The sequence below is a fragment of the Haliaeetus leucocephalus genome, unplaced genomic scaffold (genome assembly GCF_000737465.1).
Source record: "Haliaeetus leucocephalus isolate CR32 unplaced genomic scaffold, Haliaeetus_leucocephalus-4.0 Scaffold228, whole genome shotgun sequence".
NCBI classification, from domain to species: domain Eukaryota; kingdom Metazoa; phylum Chordata; class Aves; order Accipitriformes; family Accipitridae; genus Haliaeetus; species Haliaeetus leucocephalus.
Genome location: NW_010972664.1, coordinates 13,127,265 through 13,152,540, shown reverse-complemented (window position 1 = coordinate 13,152,540; position 25,276 = coordinate 13,127,265). Strand labels below are relative to the sequence as shown.

General features: G+C 36.1%; 1 protein-coding gene across 1 annotated transcript; it reads right to left on the bottom strand.

Annotated features, from left to right (window-relative positions):
* Nucleotides 1-1,668: 1,668 nt before the first annotated feature.
* Nucleotides 1,669-25,215, bottom strand: HJURP (Holliday junction recognition protein). The gene is given in 14 exon segments (XM_010567661.1): nt 1,669-2,247; nt 4,316-4,403; nt 5,548-5,611; nt 6,168-6,523; nt 6,525-7,762; nt 8,715-8,775; nt 9,425-9,523; nt 11,237-11,298; nt 14,676-14,715; nt 16,552-16,607; nt 21,169-21,196; nt 22,381-22,445; nt 23,794-23,860; nt 25,126-25,215. Coding segments are annotated over 11 exon segments (1,869 nt in total). The 3' UTR covers nt 1,669-2,247; nt 4,316-4,403; nt 5,548-5,611; nt 6,168-6,460.
* Between the last annotated feature and the right edge of the window lie 61 nt (nt 25,216-25,276).

The following is a 25,276-nucleotide window of genomic DNA, read 5'->3' as shown; positions in this document are numbered from 1 at the left end:
GCTCTTTACACTCTGTCTGCTTAAATAAGCAACGGAATGACACCCCCCCCCCCTTTTTTTTTTAAAATTACTTTTTGGGATAGTTTTTAAGTGACTACTGAATTCTTACATGAAAGAGCATGTTCAATATTGTTCCATCTTCAAGCCATTGGAGAAAGACCTGCATAAACTACCATATATTAGTTAAATTCTTCATGTATAAAGAAAGTTTCAATTAATTACAACAAAATAAGAAAATGCTAGGTCTAGGTTTATACTGTCTCACTAGCCTGTTTTTTCAGTGTTCTTTACAAAAATTTTGAAGAAGAAGCAATGTGAAGATGTTTTTATTAACAGTAAGCTTAGCATTCAAGTATCAGTTCAATGGAACAGTGAAGAAAGTAAACAAGAGGATATATGGTGGAAGAAGCATAACTATTTGGAAGGGAAGAAGAATGGAGCTTACAACAGAAGAGATCAAATAACACCACAAAATCTTTGTAAGTCCAGGACAGGTATACTCCAGTAGTCATTATAGCATCTGACAATTGCTGCAGATGCATTCGTTTAAACAGTATTGTTAGGAAAAACCACAGACTATTGGTTATATCACACTTTTAAGAACCTGCTGACTCAAGTGGATGTTGGAGGATCAAACTCTAAAAATAATTGTGTAACTTCTCCCATTTTTTGCTACTGCTAGCACCAAGAAGTTGGCACTGGGATGAACTTATCTTCCAACACCTCAAGATTTTTCAAGAGCTAACTCTTAAAGTTCTTTTGAAGTAATTTTCATGGAGACAATGAACGATTGCTATGTTGTTTTAAAAAACCTTACCTTCCTACCTGGGTAAGCCTGCATTCAGGCTGCTGTGTAGAAGTCGTATCTAGAGTCAGAACATGTCCAAAATCCCATTCCAGTTTACCTTCAAGTTACTTTAGAACAGAAAACATTAATGTAGTTACATAATCTTTCAGTACTGGTGTATCAAGAAACACCAGGAAATAATTACCTCAACAAATCCAAGGGAAAGGTAGTTCATCCATGTCTGGAACAGGAAGAAAAATGAGCCACAAAAGCATTTCTAAAAGACAATCTTTTTGTTGCTGTTGTTGAAGGAAACGTAATGTACAAATGCTGAGGGATAGAATGTGTGTGTACATTTCAGAAGTTCTTGTCTTATCGCAGAACAAACATCACTGAAGCTGGCTTCTTGTTCCATTCAAAAACAACACAAGATAACAAGATCTTGGTTTTAAGTGCTAAAATAACATAAAACCACCTCCTGTGTACCCAGAAATGAAGTAAAACCAAAGGAAAACTATCTTCTCCTTTTCTGGAACTCAGAAAGCTGACAAGGGGCAATGCCAATAAAACAGAATGTACTTGACCTGACACTTACCACTAAACCAATCTCCTTGCCAAGAAAGAACACAGTAATGAAAACCTGTGGGACCCTGCCACATCATTCTCATATATTTGCTGTAGGTATACAAACCGCTCCTGAGAATTCACATACCTGAAATAAAATGTTGAAAGCAGGTATTTGTTCAGAACATGTTTTTATTTAGAATATATATTGTGTCAAGCAGAATTTTCTCACAGCACAGAATATAACTATCAAATCCACTAAAAATTATAAAATTTTATTGAACAATCAACTTAGGTGAGCAACTTAGAAAGTTTAACGTTAAAATTGCATAGCAGGCATATTACAAGTCAGAGCATATAATACTGCATTTGGATCATCCAGCCCAGTTTAGATTTTTTCATTTATTTAGTACTGATACATCTATAAAGCATGAATAGGTGGGAATTCAGCAGAAAGAGCTTGTTACTTATCTTACTAATACGTTAAGAATCAAAGCTTATTAGCAGATTAAAAGATAATACAGATCACATTCTGTTATTATAAACACTACTAAATACATAATTTAAACTTGGCCATAGAAAGGAAGCCCGATTCCCCACAATACCTGATGAAGTCAAAGGAGTAAGAAGTGCCCTGTCAGAAGGGATGAACCAGTTCCTGAAGATTTATATTACAGGGAAGTATAAATCAGGACTAATTGTATATTACATACATATAATACATCCTTGATTCTTGGAAGAAGACAGAAAACCAAAACAAACCCAAACTTTATAAAACAATGTTTTCTCCATAGCAGTCCATGAATGCTCCTTGGTGAGTTTTGACCAGGAGATCGTCCAAGGGATTGCTAGGATTTTGGTCTTTCCCATCAGTGTAGCTTAGTTTTCTGGATACCCTATAGAAAAGAATTGTTTAGATAACAACGTAAGTTACATGAAAATACTATGCTTGCTGAAACTCCCATGAACAGAACAAAATTCAAACAAATTGCCAAAGGAAGATATCTGAACTTCTTGACTGTGAATAGCAGCAGGACTCCTTGTCTGCATTCCTATGTGCTTTCAGCTGGAGAGGGAACTTTTAATCCTATGTCATTTTAATGTCGCAGTGATGCTACTACATTAACCTAAATTATATAAATATCTATTAAACTTCAAGATGTAATCTTTGAATGCATTCACAAATAGCTAAAAATGAAAGATACAAGTGCGAAAACAATTATTTCCTTGCATATTACTTAAAAAAAATTATGCCATTTCTTAACATCTATTTTAAACTATTTTGGTTTACATCTGACAATTAAGTATACCAGTATAGCCAGAGGACAACATTCACACAGGTCTGAAGAAAACTTTATTAGTTATGAATATTTCCTTTTCTGAAATACCTCTTTCATAATCATCTTCTAGATAAAGGCAATCAAGTTCCAGACAGGAAGACAATATTCCTTTTCTTCCTATAACCATTCATTACAATATACAGAATTTTGCCACATGGCTTAGGCATAAAACTTCTGAGGGCTCTGAAGCCATTAAAGAGCTCCACTCCTGGGAACCATAGAAGGCTAAGAATGTCACACCACAGGCCTAAGGAAGCTTGCCAGCTGACAGCCCAGTTTGGCTACAAACATGCATTTGCGTAATTAAGGAACAAAGAAATAGATTTTATTCCAGATGGCTTGGCAAGGAAGCACTCAGTGAAATCCTGATTTCCTACTCTCTTTCAAAATTCTCTACTTACATGCATTAAGGAAAATCTTTTCCTTCGGAACAATTACTAATCTCATAGGGAGGGCTATTTTGTAGACAGTCAGGAAAAAGAGGTGAGAAAAAAAAGAGGGAATTCAATAACTGAGCAGAAATTTACTCAGCTAAGTGGCCATACTTAACACCACAGAAACATCTTTGTATATTCATCAGCTTGCCTCCAGTCTTCCATTATATCAAAAATAATCCCAATACAAATGTATAACAACATTGAGAAAGATTGTAATACAAGCCTCTAAGTTTTAAAACTGAAACTTTTTTCTTTAAATCATGCAGCCTCTTTTCCTGTTAAATTCTCCATACAAGTAGTCTAAAAATGCATTCAGGCTTCCTTTGAAGTTTAAATTCAAATGTTGTCAGAAAATTTTGATATCAGCTGTATGATCATCTCAAGCATAGTGAAAATATTTCTTAACTGAGTTTGGGAAGGCAGCATTCCTTGTGGTGCCAAATCAGACTTCTCGGCAAAAAAGCACGTCAAAAATATTTCGGAAAATAAAATAAGAAACTGTTTAGAGAACTTTTAATGCTTTAATCCTGCTGCCTATTAAATTAGTTTGTAATTAAAAATCCAAGAGATTTGAAATTTGAGAATCCTTTAAGTCACATATTTTCTAAGAAAAGCAGATGTAGTATGCCAGTATCCAGGGAGCTGGAAGGAGTGTTCTCCTTCCAGAGATCTAAATACACTGCCAATAGTGATAACAGCAGAGAGGATCTCAGATATCTTCCAAATAGAGCCACTTGTTTACACAGAACCAAAATGCAGGTAACTATGCCCAACTGCACAGAAGCAAACTTTCAAAAGTCCTTTTAAATGGCATCATACTGCACTCTCCACAGCGTAAGGATCTGAGAGGATTCATTAGCTCAAACACACAGCCAGAATCAAAACAGTTCTATAGTTACATGTAAAATAATAAATACCTCTATAATGAAGACAAAATAAGGACTATTCAGTCAGGCCATCTTACTAACTTGTATTCACTAGCCATCCATGCTGGAGTCTGGCTCGTTTTGTCCACAGACACTTACCTCCCAGTGTCCAGGTCTGCGAGTTTGATTAACTTGGGCTCTCCCAAGCACCCACGTCACTTTTCATTCTAGAAGCACGCATGTAAGTGGCAACCTCCATACCATATAGATGTAGAGCAGCAAGAATTTATTTTGAAATTTCTTTTCTCAAAAGGCACATACCTTTGGTGACACTTCTGTGCATTTCCAGGACAGCTGTAATTCTTCATTGTCCTAGGCCAGCCAGAGTGGGCATCTGCAAGCCCAGGTTCTGGTGATGAAAAACAGTAGTATGAAAAGGGTAAGAACAACACTGAGTAGCATGGACACTACAGTATGTTGTTAAAATACTAGCCTATTAAGACATTGGTAATACTTCACTAGCATATTCCAATGAGCAAATTTCCATATGAAAATATTCTAATGCAAAAGGTTCCAGCAAAACTTATTTTCAAATACATTTTATACACTGAATATATTTACTTATTAGCTAGGTTTCTTCAAAAGGCTTATAATTTATCACCATTAGAAAAAGGTAGAAGAAACTGTTGATACCAGAAAAAGTATAATACATAAAGTAGTTAAAATCTGAGGAAGGCAAAATAAGACAGATGGGATAAGGCCACCTCAAAACAAATTCTTTACAATTAATCAGTAATGAAAATGGAACAAGGCAAGAACCATGCAAACAAATGCATTCTTCAGTATTTTCCTTTACATGTTTGTTAGTTGTTATCTTGATGACAAGGTTCATAAAAATAAACTAGGGAAAATAAACATTGGTGATTTTATTTAACAGGAAAAGAGTTCAGGTTATGTTATATAAATACTTTAACCAAAATCAGATTTTTAGAAGGAAACTAAAATATTAGCACCTAAAATCTTAAACTAATGTAGTTTTAGGGTTTTTTAAATAATAAAATTCTACTGTCCTGAACTGGAAAAAGTCTTTTATCCAGATTAATAATCTAATTCACCTAAGCATGTGACAGTAGCCACACAACAACTCAGTTGCAAGTTTTTGTAAAGCTCAAGAATCCAAACAAAAGCATTTGGTTATTCAAGTGTAGGATTAACAAACTATGCATTTCCTGCTGAACATTAGATACAGAAAGTAAAAGCAACAGCAAACTTTAAATAAAATAAAAAAAAGAAGAGCGAAAATAAGCAACACTTTAGTTGGAAAAGTCCTAGTTGAGCTAAAGAAAAGCTTCTTAAATAGCTGTTAACATGTGATTCAGGAAACCCTTTTCTGTATAGATTGCTTACTTTAAGGAACACATAAACATACCCAATTATTACTGAGGAAGAAGAACTGTCACCTAAACAGTGGTCTATTGACATCTGTACATTTACCCTTTGAAGAAGTGCTTGTGATTGCTAAAGTAATAATTCTTAAAGTCTCTGAAACTAACTTTGCAGGGAAGCACCAGGAATATCAAGAAAAGTTTTGTCTGAAGCAGCATGAAATCCAGAGTCCTGAAAATAAAGCATCAACAGATTACATCAAAGGAAAAACTCACGTATTATTTCACAGCTTGCCTCAGCAGAAACAACTGGGAAACTGGAAATAAGTGTCTGATTTAATATTTAAATCAATAAGTCTAATGACTCCAATGGAACCCAGTAAAGCTTAATTTGTTTGCCTCACCTTGTCCATCTATAAAATGATTAAAACATCATTTCAGAAGGCCAACACCTTAATTAACAGGGTCACTGTTTGAGATTATTTTAACCAGTGACACAGTCTATTAAAATGTAACAAAATCTTTTATTGAGCATTTTATAGACATTGTCAAGGTTATTCTATATAGCAAGCTTCCTCACATGATCCAGGAGACCTGATACAACTTGTATTTTAGCAAATAAAAATCGCCCAAAGCCCAAACCTGTGAAACAATCCTACTGACCAAATAGCACCAGAAGCATGCTGTCACTAGTTTAAACAGCTTCCAACTTTAATCTGTTTTTTAAGCCCTTCTCCAAATGTCAACAAAGAGTGCACAATCATTTTTTTTACAAGGTCCTTAAGTACCTGACTCTGATAGTTGTGACTGCCAGAAGAGCTGTGGTTACTGCCATTGTATGTGCTCAAAAAATGCATGCCAACTGTCTGAAGATTGATGTTTTTTCTGTGAGAAATCTGTTGACATTTTGTGGAAAGAAAATAACGTTCTGGTATATTTTTCAGTCGCTTTACTGGTGAACAAAGAAGATCTTTTTGAAAATTTCCTGGTCTTTTAACTCTGGGAATTGCAGATAAAGTTCGAACAGGTGAGTTAACAAGAGCATTTACAGTTTCAGACATCTGTATTCCTTCATATTTCCTTAAATTTGAAGCTCTCTGAAACTCAAGAAGTTTTGGAACAGCCTCGCTACACAATTGCTCATAGATTCTGTCAAATTTTCCATCATACTGTGAATCAGACCTCACAGAATCACTTAAATTACTCTTCACTAATCCTCCTTTCTCTTCAACACTCTGTGAATTTGAAAGAGGTCTCGTCAATGTCAAAGGCTTTTGGATTTCTTTGGAACACAGTTTGTAGTAGAGTTTTTCAAATGCATCTTCATATTTCTGGGGCATCTTTGAAGGACTCTGCTTCATAGACAATGAGGAAAATGAGTGTTTGTGCTGGAAAGAAGTCAGACTTTCAGGAATTACTTTTTCAGGATTTACGAGCAAAGTATTTGATGCTCTTGCAAGAGAACAGTTTGTGACAGGTGTAAAAGTGTTAATATTGCCACAGGAACTGCAACTAGATGAACACAACTCTGAGGTGTCACTACAAGGAAAGTCAAGTTTTTGAGTTTTACTGTCTTTTACCAGTTGAAGCACTGTTGACCCTGAACTGGCAGTAGGTGTTATAAAACTGTATTCCGAGGAACATTTGTAAGCCAATTTTTCACTTTCTTTGCATTTTGAATTCTTCAGTGAGACAGTAGCTTGTAACTCATCTTCATCTAGAAATGTCTCTCCCATTCTAGCCATAACATTAGGAAAAACAGTCTGTTTGGAGACTTTTTGGCCTTTTCCATATACCAAATGATGATCTAAACTTGAGTCACAGTAGTCCATATTGATTTCATTTGTATCAGTGTAAGAATAATGTACCAGACAGGATAAATTATTAATGGAACACTTGTCATGACAAAGTTCTCTGTTCTCATTTCCAGAAGTTTGATTCTGGATATCTTCACTTCTACTGCTGCATGTGTTGGGTAGTACTTGCTTCAGTTTAAGAGGTCTGAATCCTCTTATTTTGTCTACAGTGACATTGAGCTTTGGTCTTCTAGAACACCATCTTTTGTGCCTTAAGTGTCCAAACACGTATTTTGACTCTTTTCTCCGACACTGCTTTGTCATGAGCCTTGTAAGTATCTCTACCATTGCTGGATACAAGTCTGCAAGAGTGACATTGCTCCAGGAACATTCCTCATCTGCAGACTGGTATTCTTCCAAGATACTACTACAGCAAGTTTTATTCATTTCTAGAGAAGGTTGATGCCTGGGTATGGTTACGGTATTTGGTGAAATGGGAACACCAGAAAATTGTAACTGTAGAGGTCTGGGTGAAGAACATTCATTTGACAACTCTACTTTCTTTCTGCAAACAGCTGCTTTGTTGCCTGTTCAAAAAAACCAAATGAATCACAAAACAAAAGCAGAAGAAAAAAACCCCCAAACCTATTAGGGCACTTCCAGTAATGTATTACATGGCTTAGAAATAATTACATGCAGTACAGATAGTCTTACCATAATAGCATATTTCATTAAGCTTTTTTGCAAGGCTAAATGGATGATTAACATACAATCCATTAGGAAAAAATTAAAAGGCTTTTCCTAACCATATTGAATTAACAGACCATAGAAGACAGAAATTAAATGTGTTGGAAAAACCCCACTATTTTAAAATAGCTTCATATATAGATACAAATTATTTTCATTGTAGAGGCAGACTGCTTTGCTCTTTGTGATTTCTAACCAGTAGGAACAGCCTTATTCTACAACTTTTGTTACTCTATTTCCATATTACTTGCAAGCTTTGTACTTGGCTAGTACCAGTGCAGTTTTGCTTGCCGTAATGCATGATGAAGATAATGCTTTTCGTAGTTGTTAGGCTTGAAATATTTACACCCAAATTCTATCTTCAGTTTGCATCAAGTCTGGAGAGCTTCTGAAGAAAGTTTAGGAGTGAAGTACCACTTTGAGTACCAGTTACCAGCAGACACAAAGCCATTTGTTAAATTCCTTGAATTTAACATAAGCAGAACCAAAAAGTTATGCTTTCATTTAATTGAGCTTAATGCTGCTGAATTTTTTAACTATGCATTTTTTTCCAGCGGCTATTTAAGAAAAGCTGGTTTTATGTATACAAGTTATTTTCTATTTTTTAAATACATTTTGCCATAAGCAAAATCATGTCTAACTTCTCTTCAAGAATCCAGCCTGTTGAACTTTCCTATTGGATAAATAGTGTCTCTGTTTTCAATAAATTAAATATTTATTTCTAATAAGTTTTAATAAAAACACACTTTGTAACTAACATATTTGACCAACACCCAAAAGATTTAGTTGTACCAATCAGTTCTCGCAGTGGCGAAGCTAAATGAAGACCTTCCAATAAACCTTGAGGTGCTATCTGAAAAACAAAGAAAAAAAAGACGACACTAAGGCAATCTAACATCCTGAATTTTTTGCATGTTAAGGGTAACATCAAAACCTTATTTGTGACTCCTCCTACTCTCTCCTTACTATACTAGGTCCTATACAGAGTTATGGTCGTATTCTACATTATGTATCATATTTTAATCCCTTTCCCAAATTGAGAATTTATACATGTATATATACACATCTGGGTAATCTATATATCTCTGGCAACTCCAGTAGGAAACAGAAGCTGTACTGTGTAACATAATCCAGCACCCCCAATTCCCTCACACCCAAACCCAAAATAAAGCTAAAATTCCTCTTTGCCCCCCCCCCTACAAACCTCAAACTTAGGCTTTTCAAAAAACTTACTGAAGTGAAGATCAGTTTGCACATCACTGTTCAAAGACAAAGTATAAAAGTGGAAAAAAAAATATTTGGATATTGTCTGCTCTGTTTCTTACAAATTATTGCTGTCAGAGACCTGAGACACTGTGATATTTACATAGACAGCAAGTAGGAGAGGAACAATGATGGAACAGCTGAGAAGTTGTATTAGAATTCATTGTGCTGCACAGTTAGGGAATTATTAGTTTATTCTAATTAGCTAATAACTTATAAGAGAACAGGAGAAATGTTACCTTAATCCACTTGGGAATTTTTCTAGCATAATCTTGTACTATCACATCCACTTGAACTTTTGCTTTCTCTTGAATTTTCCCATCATCTACGTATGGATTCTTGCCAGGGGTGGGGCACTGGGGAAAGGAATGAATTAAAACACATAGAAGTTATTGACACTGACAAACCCAAACATATTACTTATATTTGTTTCAAATTAGTATTATTCAGACAAGGATGTCCAACCAGCATAAACCTATTTTTAATGTATACCTTTTATGTCCAAAAGAAAAATATCTTGGGAAGGAACTGTATGCGAAGACATATAAAAAGAGATAACTAGCTAGTTTACTGATGCAGGGAAAAAGCACACATTGCCTCAGAAGACCCACTGATAAAAACAGAAAAAAATCCTCATGTTAGGTTACAAAGCACTGGTAATTACAGTTGCAAATCTTTACATGTATTATTAACATCTTGTGATTTCATACACAAACTAAGGTCTACTCTGTAATGCACTTCTATGTCAAACCTAAAAGCATTTGATGATAAATGGCAAGCAGTTTTCATTAGTGAAACTCTTGCTTTCTGAAGCAGTTTGTATTAGCTGTTGTCAGAGACATGACAATGCCTAGCACTACACTAATGTCCTGGTTTTGGCTGGGATAGAGTTAATTTTCTTTCTAGTAGCTGGCATAGTATTATGTTTTGGGTTCAGTATGAGAAGAATGTTGGTAACACACTGATGTTTTCAGTTGTTGCTAAGTAGTGTTTAGACCAAGTCAAGGCTTTTTCAGCTTCTCATGCCCAGCCAGCAAGAAGGCTGGAGGGGCACAAGCAGTTTGGAGGGGACACAGCCAGGGCAGCTGACCCAAAGTGGCCAAAGGGGCATTCCATACCATGTGACATCATGCCCAGTATATAAACTGGGGGGAGTTGGCCTGGGGGCTGGATCACTGCTCAGGCCCTAACTGGGCATCGGTCAGCGAGTGGTAAGCAATTGCATTGTGCGTTATTTGTATATTCCAATCCTTTTATTATTACTGTTGTCATTTTATTAGTGTTATCATTATCATTATTAGTTTCTTCCTTTGTTCTATTAAACTGTTCTTATCTCAACCCACAAGTTTTACTTTTTTTCCCCCTGATTCTGTCCCCCATCCCACTGAAAGGGGGGGGCAGCGAGTGAGCAGCTGAGTGGTGCTTAGTTGCTGGCTGGGGTTAAACCACAACAGCTAAACAAGTAAGGAAAGCAAAATAAATTTTTGGTAATTGTATTTAGGCAAGCAGAACACAGGATTAGAATGGCTGCATACACAGAGTGTGTTGTACTTTTCTTCTGGGTAGTCCTGATAGACTATAGTCTAATCTGGGAAACAACAGCAGAAGATTCCAGTCTGCTTTTGTTATGGTAGCCATTATTTCAGATTTACTTTATTTTTTTTAAAAATCATGTTACCTGTTTATGCTAGACTCTCAGGTGAACAATCACATTTTTATAAAGTATTTTCACTTTGTGATTCATCTGGTTATTCTTCTTCCATACCTATAGTAGCTTTTCTCAGGTTTGCCTGTTCTGTGCAATATGTTGTATTGCTTTCTCTGTATACTAATAATGCCAAGACATAATATTACTTCACATTGGTCTTCATGACATTATTTATTGAACTTGTCATTTGCTACACTTACTAAAAAAGTACATTAAGATGCAGACTATAGAGTCTTCTGCTGACTGCATCAACTCACCAGGCACGTGTAAACTATTCAAATAGTTAAATAATTTCTGTTGAACACAAAATTATTCCATTACATTAGACACTAGAAATTTTTACCTGGAAGTGAATGTCTTCAAATTTTCTTCTTACTGAAACTATATCAGCATCACTTTCTTCATCTACAATTTGAAGATAAACACTAAATAAGATCTAGTTGAACTCAAAACCAAAATGGAAATCTTTTTAAACACACACTGTATAACTTATTGACTAAACTGGTTTCATTTTAGAAAACAGCTTTCTACACTAAAACTTTTCTCTGTATTATATTTCCATGTCAAGTCCAATTGAAAAGCATGGTTTATAGGTTCATACATGACTTGAGGGGAACAAAGAAGAGTGAAAATAACTTGTTTGTAACCAGTTCAAGATTTATGCTAACCACTTCAGAGAGTAAAATATTTTCAAAGCACTGCTCTGCAAGATTCATTACTCATTAGTGTATCATTCCCACTTATTTCCCACTACATTCCTAAATATCCCAACAAAGATAGTAAGGACCTTCTACCATGCTTCCTTTTCTTAGTTTCTTACTGTCAAGACTGCCTTAGAACTGCCAAGGTGAGAAATAACACAGACCTGAGAATATTAAAAAGCAAGTCCAAAATCTTTCAACTCAATTTTTAGGTATTCTATGGGTATTTTTGGGAATCAAACGCAACAAAACATTTTTTTGCTAGTTGTAGCCAGACCTTCCAATTCATCGTTAGCTAAAGCCTCAGTCTTTCATCGTCATAAAACATGTGACTGCATTGCAAGCCCTGAATTCTGAATTCCCCTGGCTGTTCTATATTTGTCCCATGATTGTGTTCAGCACAGGGAGGGAAAGAGAATAACCCTGAAAAGGAAAAGAATGAGTGAAAAAATTGTGGTTATGATACCTACCACATCACTGCCTCTTCCTACTATTATTAAATTACTAAAACCAGAATGAAAATCTTCTCCAGCTAGTCCCATCTTCCTTTTTTGTTCCCTGTCAGTGTAATCATCACCTAAAGCTCTGTGGACAGCTGCTGCCATAGAGCGAGGATAAAGATACATATGAAAGACCCCACTAGAATTATTTTATTAGAACTGAAACCCATACCTGTCAGGTTATCAAAGTTCTTTCCCACATGACTAAAGCAAGACAAAGTTGTGGTCACTTTATCTACAGGAAATCAGTTACTAAGCATCAATAGCAGAGGAAGCAATAAAAATGTTGTTTTAATCTGCAAAAGTTTCAGCCTCCAGTTTCTGTTGTAACAGCTGATACTCTCTTTCTGCCGTACAGTCTTCTTCCTCTAGTAGCAGCAGGCCCATAACTGTCAGACTGCTCCCTATGTGGTCACTGAGACGACCAGACTAGACTGCTACAAAAATGGGAGGTTCTTGAGATAAAGGTAACAACTCCACCACATCCATTACAAATTATTAGAAAATAGCTTGTACCATAGAATGAATTGATCTGTATACAAATTGAATACTCTTCTAGGTGTGAAACCTCACAAAAGTGTGATTTCAGGATGTCTTCAATGTATTGTCAGTCATACTTCAAATCACTGGAACACTAATTGTTAGCAGAGGATCATGGCACAGCACAGAACAGAACAAAATGAAGTATCTTCTCCAGGGAACCTTGAAGTGTTTTTAAGGGCCAAAAGGGAAATTTGGGAACACCTTTGTTCCTCAAGTGCAGAAGAGAGAGGAAAAATGAAAACTCTGACCTTTCTCTCTGGAAAATTTGACCTATAATACAGGAGGTTATTTCATAAGAGATGCACTCAATACACTATCATTACCTAATAGGTATACGTTATTTAAAAGATGAATGCGTTAGTAAGAGGGTTACTGTAAATTTTAAGTTTTGACTTTGATGTGATCTTCTAAACTTAAATACACTTAGATAAATACACAATTTGGATTGAACTTTCCCCTTTCTCTCCAAATACATACATTTTTCTGTGATATCATATATCACTATACTTTGCCATGCTACTTCCTGTGAAACCACAGAGTTGGCCTAATAATTTTCCCTATTAAGGGCAGACCAATACTTGCAGGTACAGGTGAGAGCTATTTCACTTTATTTGTACCTGCTGTTGATTTGCTTTGCATACTTTTAGAACAAAAATACTGTATAATACCTGGAAGAAACACTGTCTTCACTGAGAAGTGTGAAGCATTCTGTATGAATACTACAGATGGAAAAAACCTGCCAAAACTAAAGTTTGAGCTAAAGCAGCTAAAGATACACTTTTTTCTTAATAGTTAGCATGCCCTATTGCTAACCTTTTATATATGTAAAAAGAAACCCAAGAAACAAAAAAACAAAACACCTAGGTGAATTCCATTTTAAGTGAGGAATCCAAACCCACAGCTCTAAGAAGCTAATTTCTACATCTTACTGTATTCAAAGATAGCTGGGACTCACTGAGGCTGCAATAAATCCTCTCCAGTCCCCTCTTAGAAAATTCACAAGAGGAGGAGGAGGACTGGATAATCATATTATTCTACACTGCTATGAAGATACCAGAGTCTGAACTACATCACTCATTTATCCCATGAGTGCGAAGACATAAAGGACACTTACAGAAGCTAAACTACAAATGCCTCAGAATTTTTTTTTCCTATATTTCATTGCACAGGTTGAGGAAAAACAGTCACGTTTTCTAAATTTGCAGAATTATTTTATCATTCAAATAGATATTTGAAATTATCCTCTCAAATGATAGGAGGACAAATTGCAGATTACTATTTTCTATTTTCCCTCAACAGAGAAGTAATCATCTGCCTTGGAGAGAGCTATGCATATGAAACACCTAATTTATACCAGAGTATTTAAACACCAGCTAACCATATTTTGCTGCAACTGCTCTTTTCATCATTAAATGCAGGTTACCACCTAGCCATAGTTTAATTTATACAAAACAGTGAGGTTTTATATGCACAAGAACCTAAAGATATTGAATAATACAAGTTTTAAATATTTAAAAGACAGTCATTCAAAGATTGTTACCACTAATTAATACAATCAAATAATTATTTGGGAATACAGGGTCAAAACCACCCAAAACTTTGCAGACAGGCCAATGCTGAAACAGTTAACAAACACTACTGAAGACATTGTTGCAGCTGAATGCAACATCTGTGTTTACCAGACCACTAGAAATTAATGTATATCTTGCAATTATTAATAAAACTTCTATTGCGACTTCTGCCAAAGTTTTGGTTTCACTGTTCCTTTCTTCATTAAGTAAAGGCAATTGAACATATTCCACATTGACTTTCCAATGTATCAGGGACTCAGGACTGTTATTTTAAAGAGGAATGTGGATTGATTTCATAGTGCTACCAGTACCTCAGTCTCTTGTTATTGCTATTCTCTACTTTCTGTAAGGGTATAGAAGACATATTAAAATTATTTTTACTATAGTAGAAAAATATGAAAAAGTTATTTGCAATCTTTTTTAAGAAGTTAAAAAAAGGTAGCTAAAAAGTAAATTAAAAAACCCACCTAAGTCAGATGTATCCATGCGAGAGTTCTCAGGAGATTCCTTAAAAACATATGAAAGGAATTTTAAGACCTGGTAGCATAAGCTTTATTAATTAGTCTAGAATTTTCTGCTCTCACTACTTGCTCAATTTTTTTTAGGGGGGGCAGGGGGCACGAGTCAGGTGGGAGAGTAGGCAGTGGTGAAACAAACCCAGTCATATTCCATAAACTATGTCCAAATGGCACCACCTTTATTAACAAATCTGTGCACAAGTTTGTCTTGATTCACATCTCATTACTCAATGGGGAAACCTATTTTCTTCCCAGCCTTTCTATATTCAGACACATAATGCATGGAGAAGCTATTATACAACAAGAACAAAAAACAGTTGACAGATGAATTGGCCTCAAGTTGCAGCAAGGGAGATTTAGGTTGGATATTAGGAAAAATTGCTTCACTGAGAGGGTTGCCAGACATTGGAATAGGCTGCCCAGGGAAGTGGTTGAGTCACCATCCCTGGAGGTATTCAAAAAGCATGTAGACAAGGTACTCCAGAACATGGTTTAGTGGGCATGGATGATGGTTGGACTCAATGATCTTGAAGGTCTTTTCCAACCTAAATGATTCTATGAATTTTAATCACCAAATCTTTATCAGTATGTACTGGGGATTTTCTCTGTGTTCCAAGGTAGAAGCAAAGTTTCTTAACTGCCCACTTTTAACCATTCTTAACTGCCTACTTCAAACAATCTATATATAATATTTCAAATAGGCTTTTTGCTCTATTTTGTAGAAGTCTTGATAGTTGCATAAAAAGCTCATTTATATGGATAAGGAGCCTTTTCTATATGTTCACAATCTACATCTGACATACATTCTTCAGAATTTCTTTTTAAAAAGGTCTAAATCTATTCTGTCCAGTTCAGTCATAAAATTAGTGGGTTAAAATGACATCAATAAAATGAGACAATTCTAACTAAACTACCATCTATGTAGAACAAATAATTAGGAATGACCAGTGAGATGGCCCATATCATTCTTCAAGTACAGAATATTTTCTCCTTAAAAAGATAAGGAGTCAAAAGAAGTTATTCTAGACAAGCACAGATTTTACAAATAATAATGAAAAAATGTTAGACAAACATATTGCCTAACTAAAAAAGACACTTGAGGGTTTAAAGCCTATATCCAACTGCTCTCTATCCCTTTAAATAAACTTAAAAAGAGGAGAATTCAGCTGAAATCCATGGCTGATATTGTGGCTGTTATTCAATACCCCAAATATCACAATGGGAGGGAGGATATGTAACTATATGAAACATGTGTAAATCCTATGTCATAAACAACATGAATAGGGACATAGTAAAAATTTTTTTAAAATTGCATGAATCAATCCACCATCGCAAAATGTATCAGACCACTACATATAGAAGTCCAGAAGTTGCATTCATCACCATCTCAAAGCACAGAACCTATTGGGGGAGGAAACAATCAGGGGAAGTATACTAGATGATCAACATTAACCAGAACATGAAGATTTTAGTTTTACACGAACATGCACCTGGTAAGTAAATACACATTTTTCCTAAAATAATGCAACTACATGTGGTGAACTACATGAGGGAAAATATAAAGCAATTGTTTAATAAGATAACTAAAGTTTGAAGAACTCAGGGAAAGAACGGCAGCAAAATAGTTTAAGCCCTCAATCTTTTTCAGAAGTACTTATTTAAGGAGAATAAAGTGATTTGATTCAGCAATTAGTAGGTCTTTAAAATCTAAATTTATAGCTATCGTACAGGACCACCTGCTCATGATTAATTTCTTAGCTTTTGACTCATAAATACGTTTTCCCAAAGAGGCTTTATAAAAGTAGATGCAATGTGGTGCCCATACCTGATGTACTGTTGAATGTCCATCTTCAAAATCACTAGTCTCTTGCTTTGACATTTCTTAGCATGCATGGTAGGAAAAAAATAATTCTAGTTCAATTTGATAGGTCACAGATCAATGTTGTACCCGAACTCATTAATTCTTCATTTGTATATACTCTTACTTATTTTGAAAAACATTTAACACAAACATTTAACAAACGGAGAACATACATAGGACTGAATGAAAGAATAGACAAGTGACACAACAACATTCTAGTCAAATACAGCAGACTAATTCTGATCAGACTGTACATCTACCATATTACATGTTTTCTTCTTAACCCGTGAAGTACCACAGAAAATAAAATTTGCCCCTTTATTAGGTGGTATCACTTGTAGAAAAGAAGACAACTGCAAATTTTGTGTGCATTTTTCTTGGCAGATGTCGAAAAGGATAAGAAAAATACTAACTACTCCAGAAGCCTGAGGGTAGAGCCCCAAACCTCTATTGCATTTTTTTAATGATTTTTGACAAGGGGGCCTTCCAAAACTGCTATGCCTGTCTGCTTGCACAGATAGACCCACCCACAATCTTTGTGGGTTGTGTGTCCCCCCCCCCATTTATTTCATAAGATGCAGAAGAAAAAGAGTGTAAGAACCGTCTAATTTGGCAGAGATCTCCCCTGTTACATTTCAATGTATATTTTCGTTGAAAATATTCTTCATTAGCTATTGCAACTCAAATGGATTTAAATAAAACCCAAAACATATTAGACCCACAGAAAAGTGGCTATCTTCAAATAACTGTGACTTCCACATAAGCTTATTTCTCAAGCAACCTCTAAACCAGATATTGTTGCTATTAAAATTACTCAGTGAAAACTATTTTGATATTGCCAAAAAAAAAATTACATTTCTAACCATTGCCTTGATAGATTTAAAAAAGGTACCTATAACAAGCTACAACCTCTCAAGTCTGTATACAGTACACATGATTATGATGATCATATAAAAATTATTGCCTAAATCTATTGTTAATACTGCATTAATTACAGAAATTTAATCTTTCCCCAAAGCGAAGATCTGTATCTCCAAACATATGACTCTGCTGGTACTAAAACTGTAGCGGGACTTCTCAAGATTGAACGTATGTGATAGACTTAGACCTATATAATAAAAACAATGCATGTGCTTTAGCAAATATGTTTACCCTACTCAAGACTGTCATTAAACAAGTTTGTTTAATGCAGAATTCGTTGTCCTTGCTTTTTTCTGCATTTCTGTTTCCAGATAAATTGACATCAAATATCAGAAGCAATTTACTTTTTTAGGTTAAGTGGTAAGAAAACTTATACACAACTCAGGCACATAAGTATTATTTACTCCTATAAACACTTCATCTTATTTAATAGTGCCAAGCATACAATCTAAAGATTTCCAGTTTTCTAAAGGCTTAAAGCGTATGGAAAGGAACCTAAAGATGTCATCTATTCCTTCTTCCATTTTAAAGCAGGAACAACAATACCTAACTTACCTCTAGAAGTCTAACCCATTCTTAAGAGCAACTCCATAGTCTCTAAGAAACGTATTTCAGGACTTCCTTATGTTTACATTTGGAAAGCTTTTCTAGTATTTAACCTAGAGGTTCTCTTTTGTTTGGTGCTCCCCCCCCCCCCCCCCATTTAAGTCCTATCACCAGTTGATATAGTAATCTTTTTTCTTTTTCTGACTCACTCCAGTTAGACAAGCTACTATCAAATACAAAACAAAGTACTCCACCACAAGTTTTATCACTGTTGAACAGTGGCAAAACCATGGTTTTTGTGCTTTACATACTAGGCACTTGTGCATATCTTTTAGCACAGTGTACGCTACTTTCACAACAGAGTTATATTCTCAGTTGGCTCAACCAGCCTTCAAAATTGCCTCTTCCTGCATTTGATTATTCTTACATAAGTCTATTACTTTGAATGTCTCTGCATGAAATTACACAAGGCTTACTTTAAGTTTTAGCCCCAATTTGTCAGACCATCTTTCACAGTGGTCATCCCTACTTGGTATCATCTGCAAATTAATTAAGGGTACCCCCTCTTCTACTATTTACTTAAAGAAAGTATAAACTAGTAATTTGCTCAGGACAATTCCTGGAAAAAATCCCTCATGTTTCCCTTCAGTTTGGACACAGACCATTGATAACTGTTCTAAGCACAGTTTTCCAACCAGTAGGAAACTCGGCTATAAAAATCACTCTTCTCATACGAAGTTAATGAGGTTTATTATATAACTAGAAGGCTCAGGCTTCAGCTTGTAACCTTCTTGGGAAATTTATCTTCACTATTTTGCAAAACTCTACAGTAATGATTCCTTTAGAATAAATTAACAATGCATTTTTTTTACAAGCTGAAAAAAAGCATTTCCCAAACATTTCTGGATTGGGAAGACAGGAAATCAGAATAACACAGTAATGTCCCATTGAAATCCCTTACTGAACAAGATCTATGAAACAACACAGAGGGTGGTTTTTTTCGAAAAAAAATTCTCAAGGAAAGAAAAAAATTCTAAGCATCTAGTATATGACATAAATATTGCTCTTGTTGGAGTTTGACGTTTAGCATACTTTGTCTTCCCATACTCAGAACTGCCATATGTAGAAAAAACCCAAAACACTCAAAGGATTGTCATTTTACCTAGTAAAACTTCATGGGACTACTGGACATTCTATCCAAACAGTAAAAATATATTCTAGCAAAATTCAGAATTGCAAGTTGGAAAAAATAACACAAGTTATATTCCAAGGGAAGGGGTTCATTAATAAGTATTTGGGTCTTACAAAGATGTTTTAAATGTTTACATTTACTAGCACAGAACTTTATGTATCTTAATTGAAAACACATATCAGACCCACCTGAGAGTATAGGGCAAGAATAGGTAAAATTTGCACATTAGCTTTAATAATCCATAGCCAGAAGAAGGGTTTATTTTGTTGTTCTTGGGTTTGGGTTTTTTGGGGTAGGTTTTTTTTGGTTGCCCCCCCCCCCCTTTTTTTAAGGGTAACAGCAACCACAACCAACCAGTTCAAATGCTTACTCCATGTACTTCTGCGTTCCAAATAAAAAAGTCAGTGCAAGATATGATTTTCTTAAAGTGAACAAAATCCACAAGATTCTATCTTCTATAGCATATATAAACACGTATAAATACAAATCTGTAAAAGCAGGTTTTTCCTTATAACAAAAGCTGTTAACACTAGTGCTATTCCCCCACCTTCAATGTTTAGTTAAATATTTCTTCCTCAGGATAACTTAAAACATAACTAAATAATAAAGACTTTGTTCAAATTATATTAAAGGTTGGAAAAAATAGGTAAGATATAAATTTTTCTGCTTTTCTACCTTATCTGTAATGCAGTACACTAAATTTAAAATTAATTAGATCAAGCCTTTGTAGCATTAAAGAAACTCCAAGTAAATTCTTTCAATAAGAACTTCTAAGGCATTCAGATCTTAGGTCAAAACACAAAGTAACAAATAATTACTTCTAAAAGACATCAAATACTGTATCTTTTAAAAAACTAACTGCTAGATGCTCTGTCTTTCCAAGTTTTACTGCAGATTGTAGCCAGTCATTTTTTGTACTATTCAGACCCATCAGCATATATTTTCTAAAAATCAGAGGCAAAGGTCTGGACCATCTAAATCGTTTTGTATCAGACCCTTATTTCCCAAGCCCCACATCTTAATTTCATAGGCTGATTCAAAGTCTATACCTGAACCCTGTAGGGACAAATTTTTTGATAGGATTGTAGAGGAAGAGAGACACTAGGTTCTGTTTTGTCCTCACATGTTCAGCATAAAAGTTTCTCAGATGACTGTCATAAAATAAGCAACACCAAAAAACCCACTTCAAAACCTTAAAAAAAAATAAAGCCTACCTTCTCTGTGCTACATGTCATAATTTCCCCCAAACATTTATCCCAGTAAAAAACCAGTATTTTATTGGAACATACAATCTTTTTCAAAACAATGGGAAAATCTTCAGATGTCATACATCTCCCTAAGTAGTATCAGAATTACACTTAAGTGTGCAGTCTTGATTTGACTTCCATCATGATACTTGATCTCTAATGAAATAACTATACACTACTTTTTCCTGCAGGCAGCCTGATTCATTCAGTATACAGAAAAATCTGCTAAATTTTTGATAGCTCATCATGCTACTTCATGAGATTCTTTTAACGCACATTTCTTAATATGCCTACTTATCTAGCTGTTTCCAAAAAGCCAGCAAATTCCAAGTTTCTCTACTTGTACACCCATGTAAGTCAGGGTTGGAATTTTTAGATTCAGTGAACATTTGACAAAACCAACAAATACAATAAAAAGCTGCCTGTTTAATTGATAAGGGGAGATTATTTTAATCAACTTGTGATGATAGCAGCATCAATTATAAAGTATTTACTCATCTTAAACATTTTAAACTACATTTCAGAATCCTTATGAACATAAGTATTGTTGGGTTTTGGGTAGTTCCCCCTACAAAAAACAGTGAGTAACCTAGAGAGTTTGACATAAAACCAGGACATCTTCTGTTAAGACTCTTTGGATAAGATAATTTACAGCACTTTTTAAAAGCACTTTACCTGCATTCCTTTGACTTTGTCTATTACACTGCAATTAGAAATAGGAAAAAACAAAACAAAACAAAACATCATTAGAATCTTAGAATAGTAAAGTTATTTTAACCAATGCCTTTATTTACTTTGGTATATCTCACAACTAGGCACTTCCTAAATAACCATTCAATTTCCTTCAAGTTTCCCACGGCCTGACCAGAAAAGCCACAAATACACGGTAAAACTTACCTGATTGTTCACTTCTTGCCATACTGTTGCTGTTAAAATTACTACAAGTACGTAAACCATAGCTACCTTGGCCCACATAAGAGGCTAAGACAGAGAATTCCTCTTATAGTCCTTAATGGGTTTAGTCTGTAAAGTTGTGCAGCAATGCTTAGTAGATGATGCACAAGGTATTACCAGGAATGGAAAAGGAAAGGGAAATACAGCCCCTTTTCTGTCTCCATTAAATCCACTCCTGTTCTCCAAGACTGAATTTCACTCCTCATCCCCTCACTGTGTGTGGTTCAGAACAGCTTCTGTGTTAACTACCAAGGCACACTACACAACTTCGCTTTTTAGACAGGTATTAAGAACGTATCAGCAAGGTGACTTTTAATTATGTGAGAAACACTGAGATTTTGATGAAATTCACTGTTGAGTTCTTATGGAGGCGTTTAGGAAATAGAAAAAAAGAAATGACTGCTTGTTTAATGTAAATACTCCAAATAAAAAAACCAAACAGGTCATATGCCCACAACAGTAACAGCTTTAGCCCAACATAAGGCAGTGAGTGACGAGACTGCAAAGATGCTTTAATTACTCTAGCATTATTTTACAGAACAAAAATCTAAAGATGAAACCAGTAAGCCCTTTGAAATTGAAAAGCTGATTACCTGAACCAAGATTAATTGATTCAATGGATGTTAACGTCAATGACAATATTCTGATGAGATCCAAAAGTGTGTGTCCTCATCAGACATTTAAAAAAATTTTTTTTTCCAGGTTTACCAGTGGTACTAACCACTGGTAGATGGTCATCTATTTTAGTCCGACAGTCTTAGCCAATCTATGCTAAAACCCTATTTTAAAGCAGATGTTGACTTCATTGATTAATACCTCTTGCAAATATTATATGGCACAGCAAGATTAGAATGTATTCCTATATTTTATTTTTATATATATATAACATATTGCTATATTTTGACTGCATAGTAGGACTATATCATTATATACCTCAAGTACTTCCTTCTTCCATATTTTAAGCTTCTTGGTTGATACTTCCTCCCATTGTTTTGGTCCTACAAATAACAAGAGATATCAATATAAACATAGCTTTTCTTATAACATTATCTATACCAAGTATCACTCTAACAAACATAAACATTTAGGAAGAACATATTACATAGTAACAAATACAGGAAAACAAACCAAGAGACTATTGTAATTTCAAGTTAATTGAGAAGTCATGCAAAAAAAAAACCCAAACCCAAACGCATGCTGAGTCTAACAACACTGAGCTAAAATTCAAAGAGCATTACAGCCCCAAATGCTACAAAGGGGGGGCGGGGAGCAAATTATTTTACTTTTTAAATTTCATTTAATGCATGCAGACTACATGGTATCTGAGGTTAAAGCCATAATTAAGGCTTTACAGGACTGAGATCCATATTCATTCCATATTGAACAGAGGTTACTAAACCAAAAGCATAACCAAGCTTTTACAAATCCAAGACTGTGTATTACAGTGCTGTACGCATGTTTCCTCTCTCTTGATGGACAATATATATAAAATGCAAGCTTCCCAGTCTGTAAAAGCCTTTAAAAAGTAAGTAATACTTGGTGCAACCTTTACATTGGGCTTGACAGTGTGGTAGTGTGTATGCCCATGTGTATGCCCAGTAAGTTCTACTTTACAGGAGTTGATATGGCAATTTACATATCATAATCCTCACTTCAGTGAAAATAAAAACAGGCAGAACATTTCATTTGCCAGTAAAGCCACCAAGATACTAAGTCACAAGTCCCACTAAACCCCTGAGCAATGCATTTTAGAACAAAGGGGTTTTTCTCACAGTAAGGTCTCCATAAGCATTAACAACTTTGTAATGGATTAACAGCTATAATGAAACATTGGAAAAATATGACATGGCACAACGTAGTATAGATTTACACTAACCACGTGAACATTCAATGAAAAGTTAGAGACTATCTACCCAGTCCACCCTGACATTTGACATCACAGAAATTTATCAGAGCAGCCTTCAGAATACTAAGCGGAGATGAAACTACACAATCCATTCATGCATATCAACTTCCTGCTAATACCTCCATTGCTTTGTTTCCCCTCAGTCTTCTCTATTTTGATTCTTCTTCTTACAAGTCATCCAAATATTAACCATTGTTATCCTGAACTTTGCTAATGACTCTTTTCTGTTGTCTAAAATGGAGGATGCAATGGACTAGTGGTGCATACAAATTCTCCAGGCATTATATGCATATATCAAAGTTTATATATGAAATGCCATACCTAGGTGGACAAAATTAACTATCTGTTGCAATTAAATGTTATATAACTGCCAACAGTTGCATGCTTTACTAAGTCTAAGTATAGAGCGTGTAAATATTGAAGCTTTAAGAAGTTCTTACCATCAGGCGTATCGTAAGTGAGAGTTTCCATGGAAATAAGTAAATCATCTTCAAAAGGATGATTATACTAAATAAAAAGGACCATTAAAGATTAGAATAAATGATTAAAGCAATGTTTTTAACATGTGTTTTAAGTATTGTTTTTACCAAAAAGTGATATTATCCATATGTTTTTATTGGCTGAAGTTGTAAGTCAGCAATCTGGAAATATTAATTCCTAGAGGAAACACATATATTTTAAGCATATATACAAGTCATTCAATTTCCAGGCATAAGCCAGTCACTGACAAAATGGGGTTTCAGAGAGTTTTCAAAAGTGGTTAAGGTACTTTGTTAAAAGTTTCTTCTAAACTTCCTCTGTAGTAACCAGAAGTAGCCACTTTGCATAGACCTACAGTTCATGACATATGATAATATCCAATTCAATGTTAGATGAGAAAAACATTCTAGAACCAAAGTTAGCCTTATGCCAGCACCTAGACATCAGCACAAAACATTTCCCTGAGCAGCAAAGCTGACTTCCATGCATCTCTGTATGGAGGTCTATGGTTGTCACGTCTTCAACACAAACCAGCCCTAAAGCAAGGAGGATTTGTGAAGGGAGTCTCCACTTCTTTCTGTAGTTTCATTGAAAATACCTCACCTAATGCTAGCTAATTTGGGTTACGGGCACTATAAAGACGACTCGGACTTATGATTAAGTCACTTATACCGGCAATACCGGCAGTCCCGCACCTAAGTTTGATGGATGTATTCAAGGAGTCGGCTCTTCACTAGCTTGCTCACGCCAAGGCACGGGAGCACATGGCTCGGCACCAAGCGTGCAAAGCTGCGTGAGGCGCTGGGTGACTGCTGCTCTTGGCAGCCAGGAAAAACAGGAGCTTGCGACACCACAAGTAGTTAATTGCCGAAGAGAACTGGATGTCAGTTACTGCGAATTAGCGCACAGAAAGAAAACTGAACCTGTCAGTGCCGACACGCCAGGACTTAGAGGTGGCCAGGCCGGAGGGGAGCGGCGAGCCCTGCCGCTGCCTAAGGCGGGGTGGGCAGAGGGCCGTGCTGCCTGCCAGCCCTCCAGAGGCGGTCACAGGGACGCACAAGGGCGGCCGGGCCCGGCCAAGGCGCCCCACAGGCCATTTCGGCGAGAGGAGCCGTCAGCGGACCGCGCTCCTCAGGCAGGCGGGAGGCCGGGCGGCGGCAGCCTGGAGACCCCGCGGGGCACGGCCGCGCGGGTGACAGAGCTTCCCCGTCCCCGCCGCCCCCTCGCCCGCCTCAGGACGGCGACGAGAGCCCCGGCCAACGGCCGGGGCGGCGCGCGAGCGCGGCCCTCACCCGCTCCAAGATGCGGTTGATGGAGGCCACGAAGCGGATGTTGCTCAGCCGCAGCCGTTCCTCCAGGTCCGAGCCCGCGGCCGTGGCCATGGCGCGCGGGCCGCTCTCCTCCGCGAAGCCGGGGCACGGCGCTCGGCGCACGCCCCGGCCC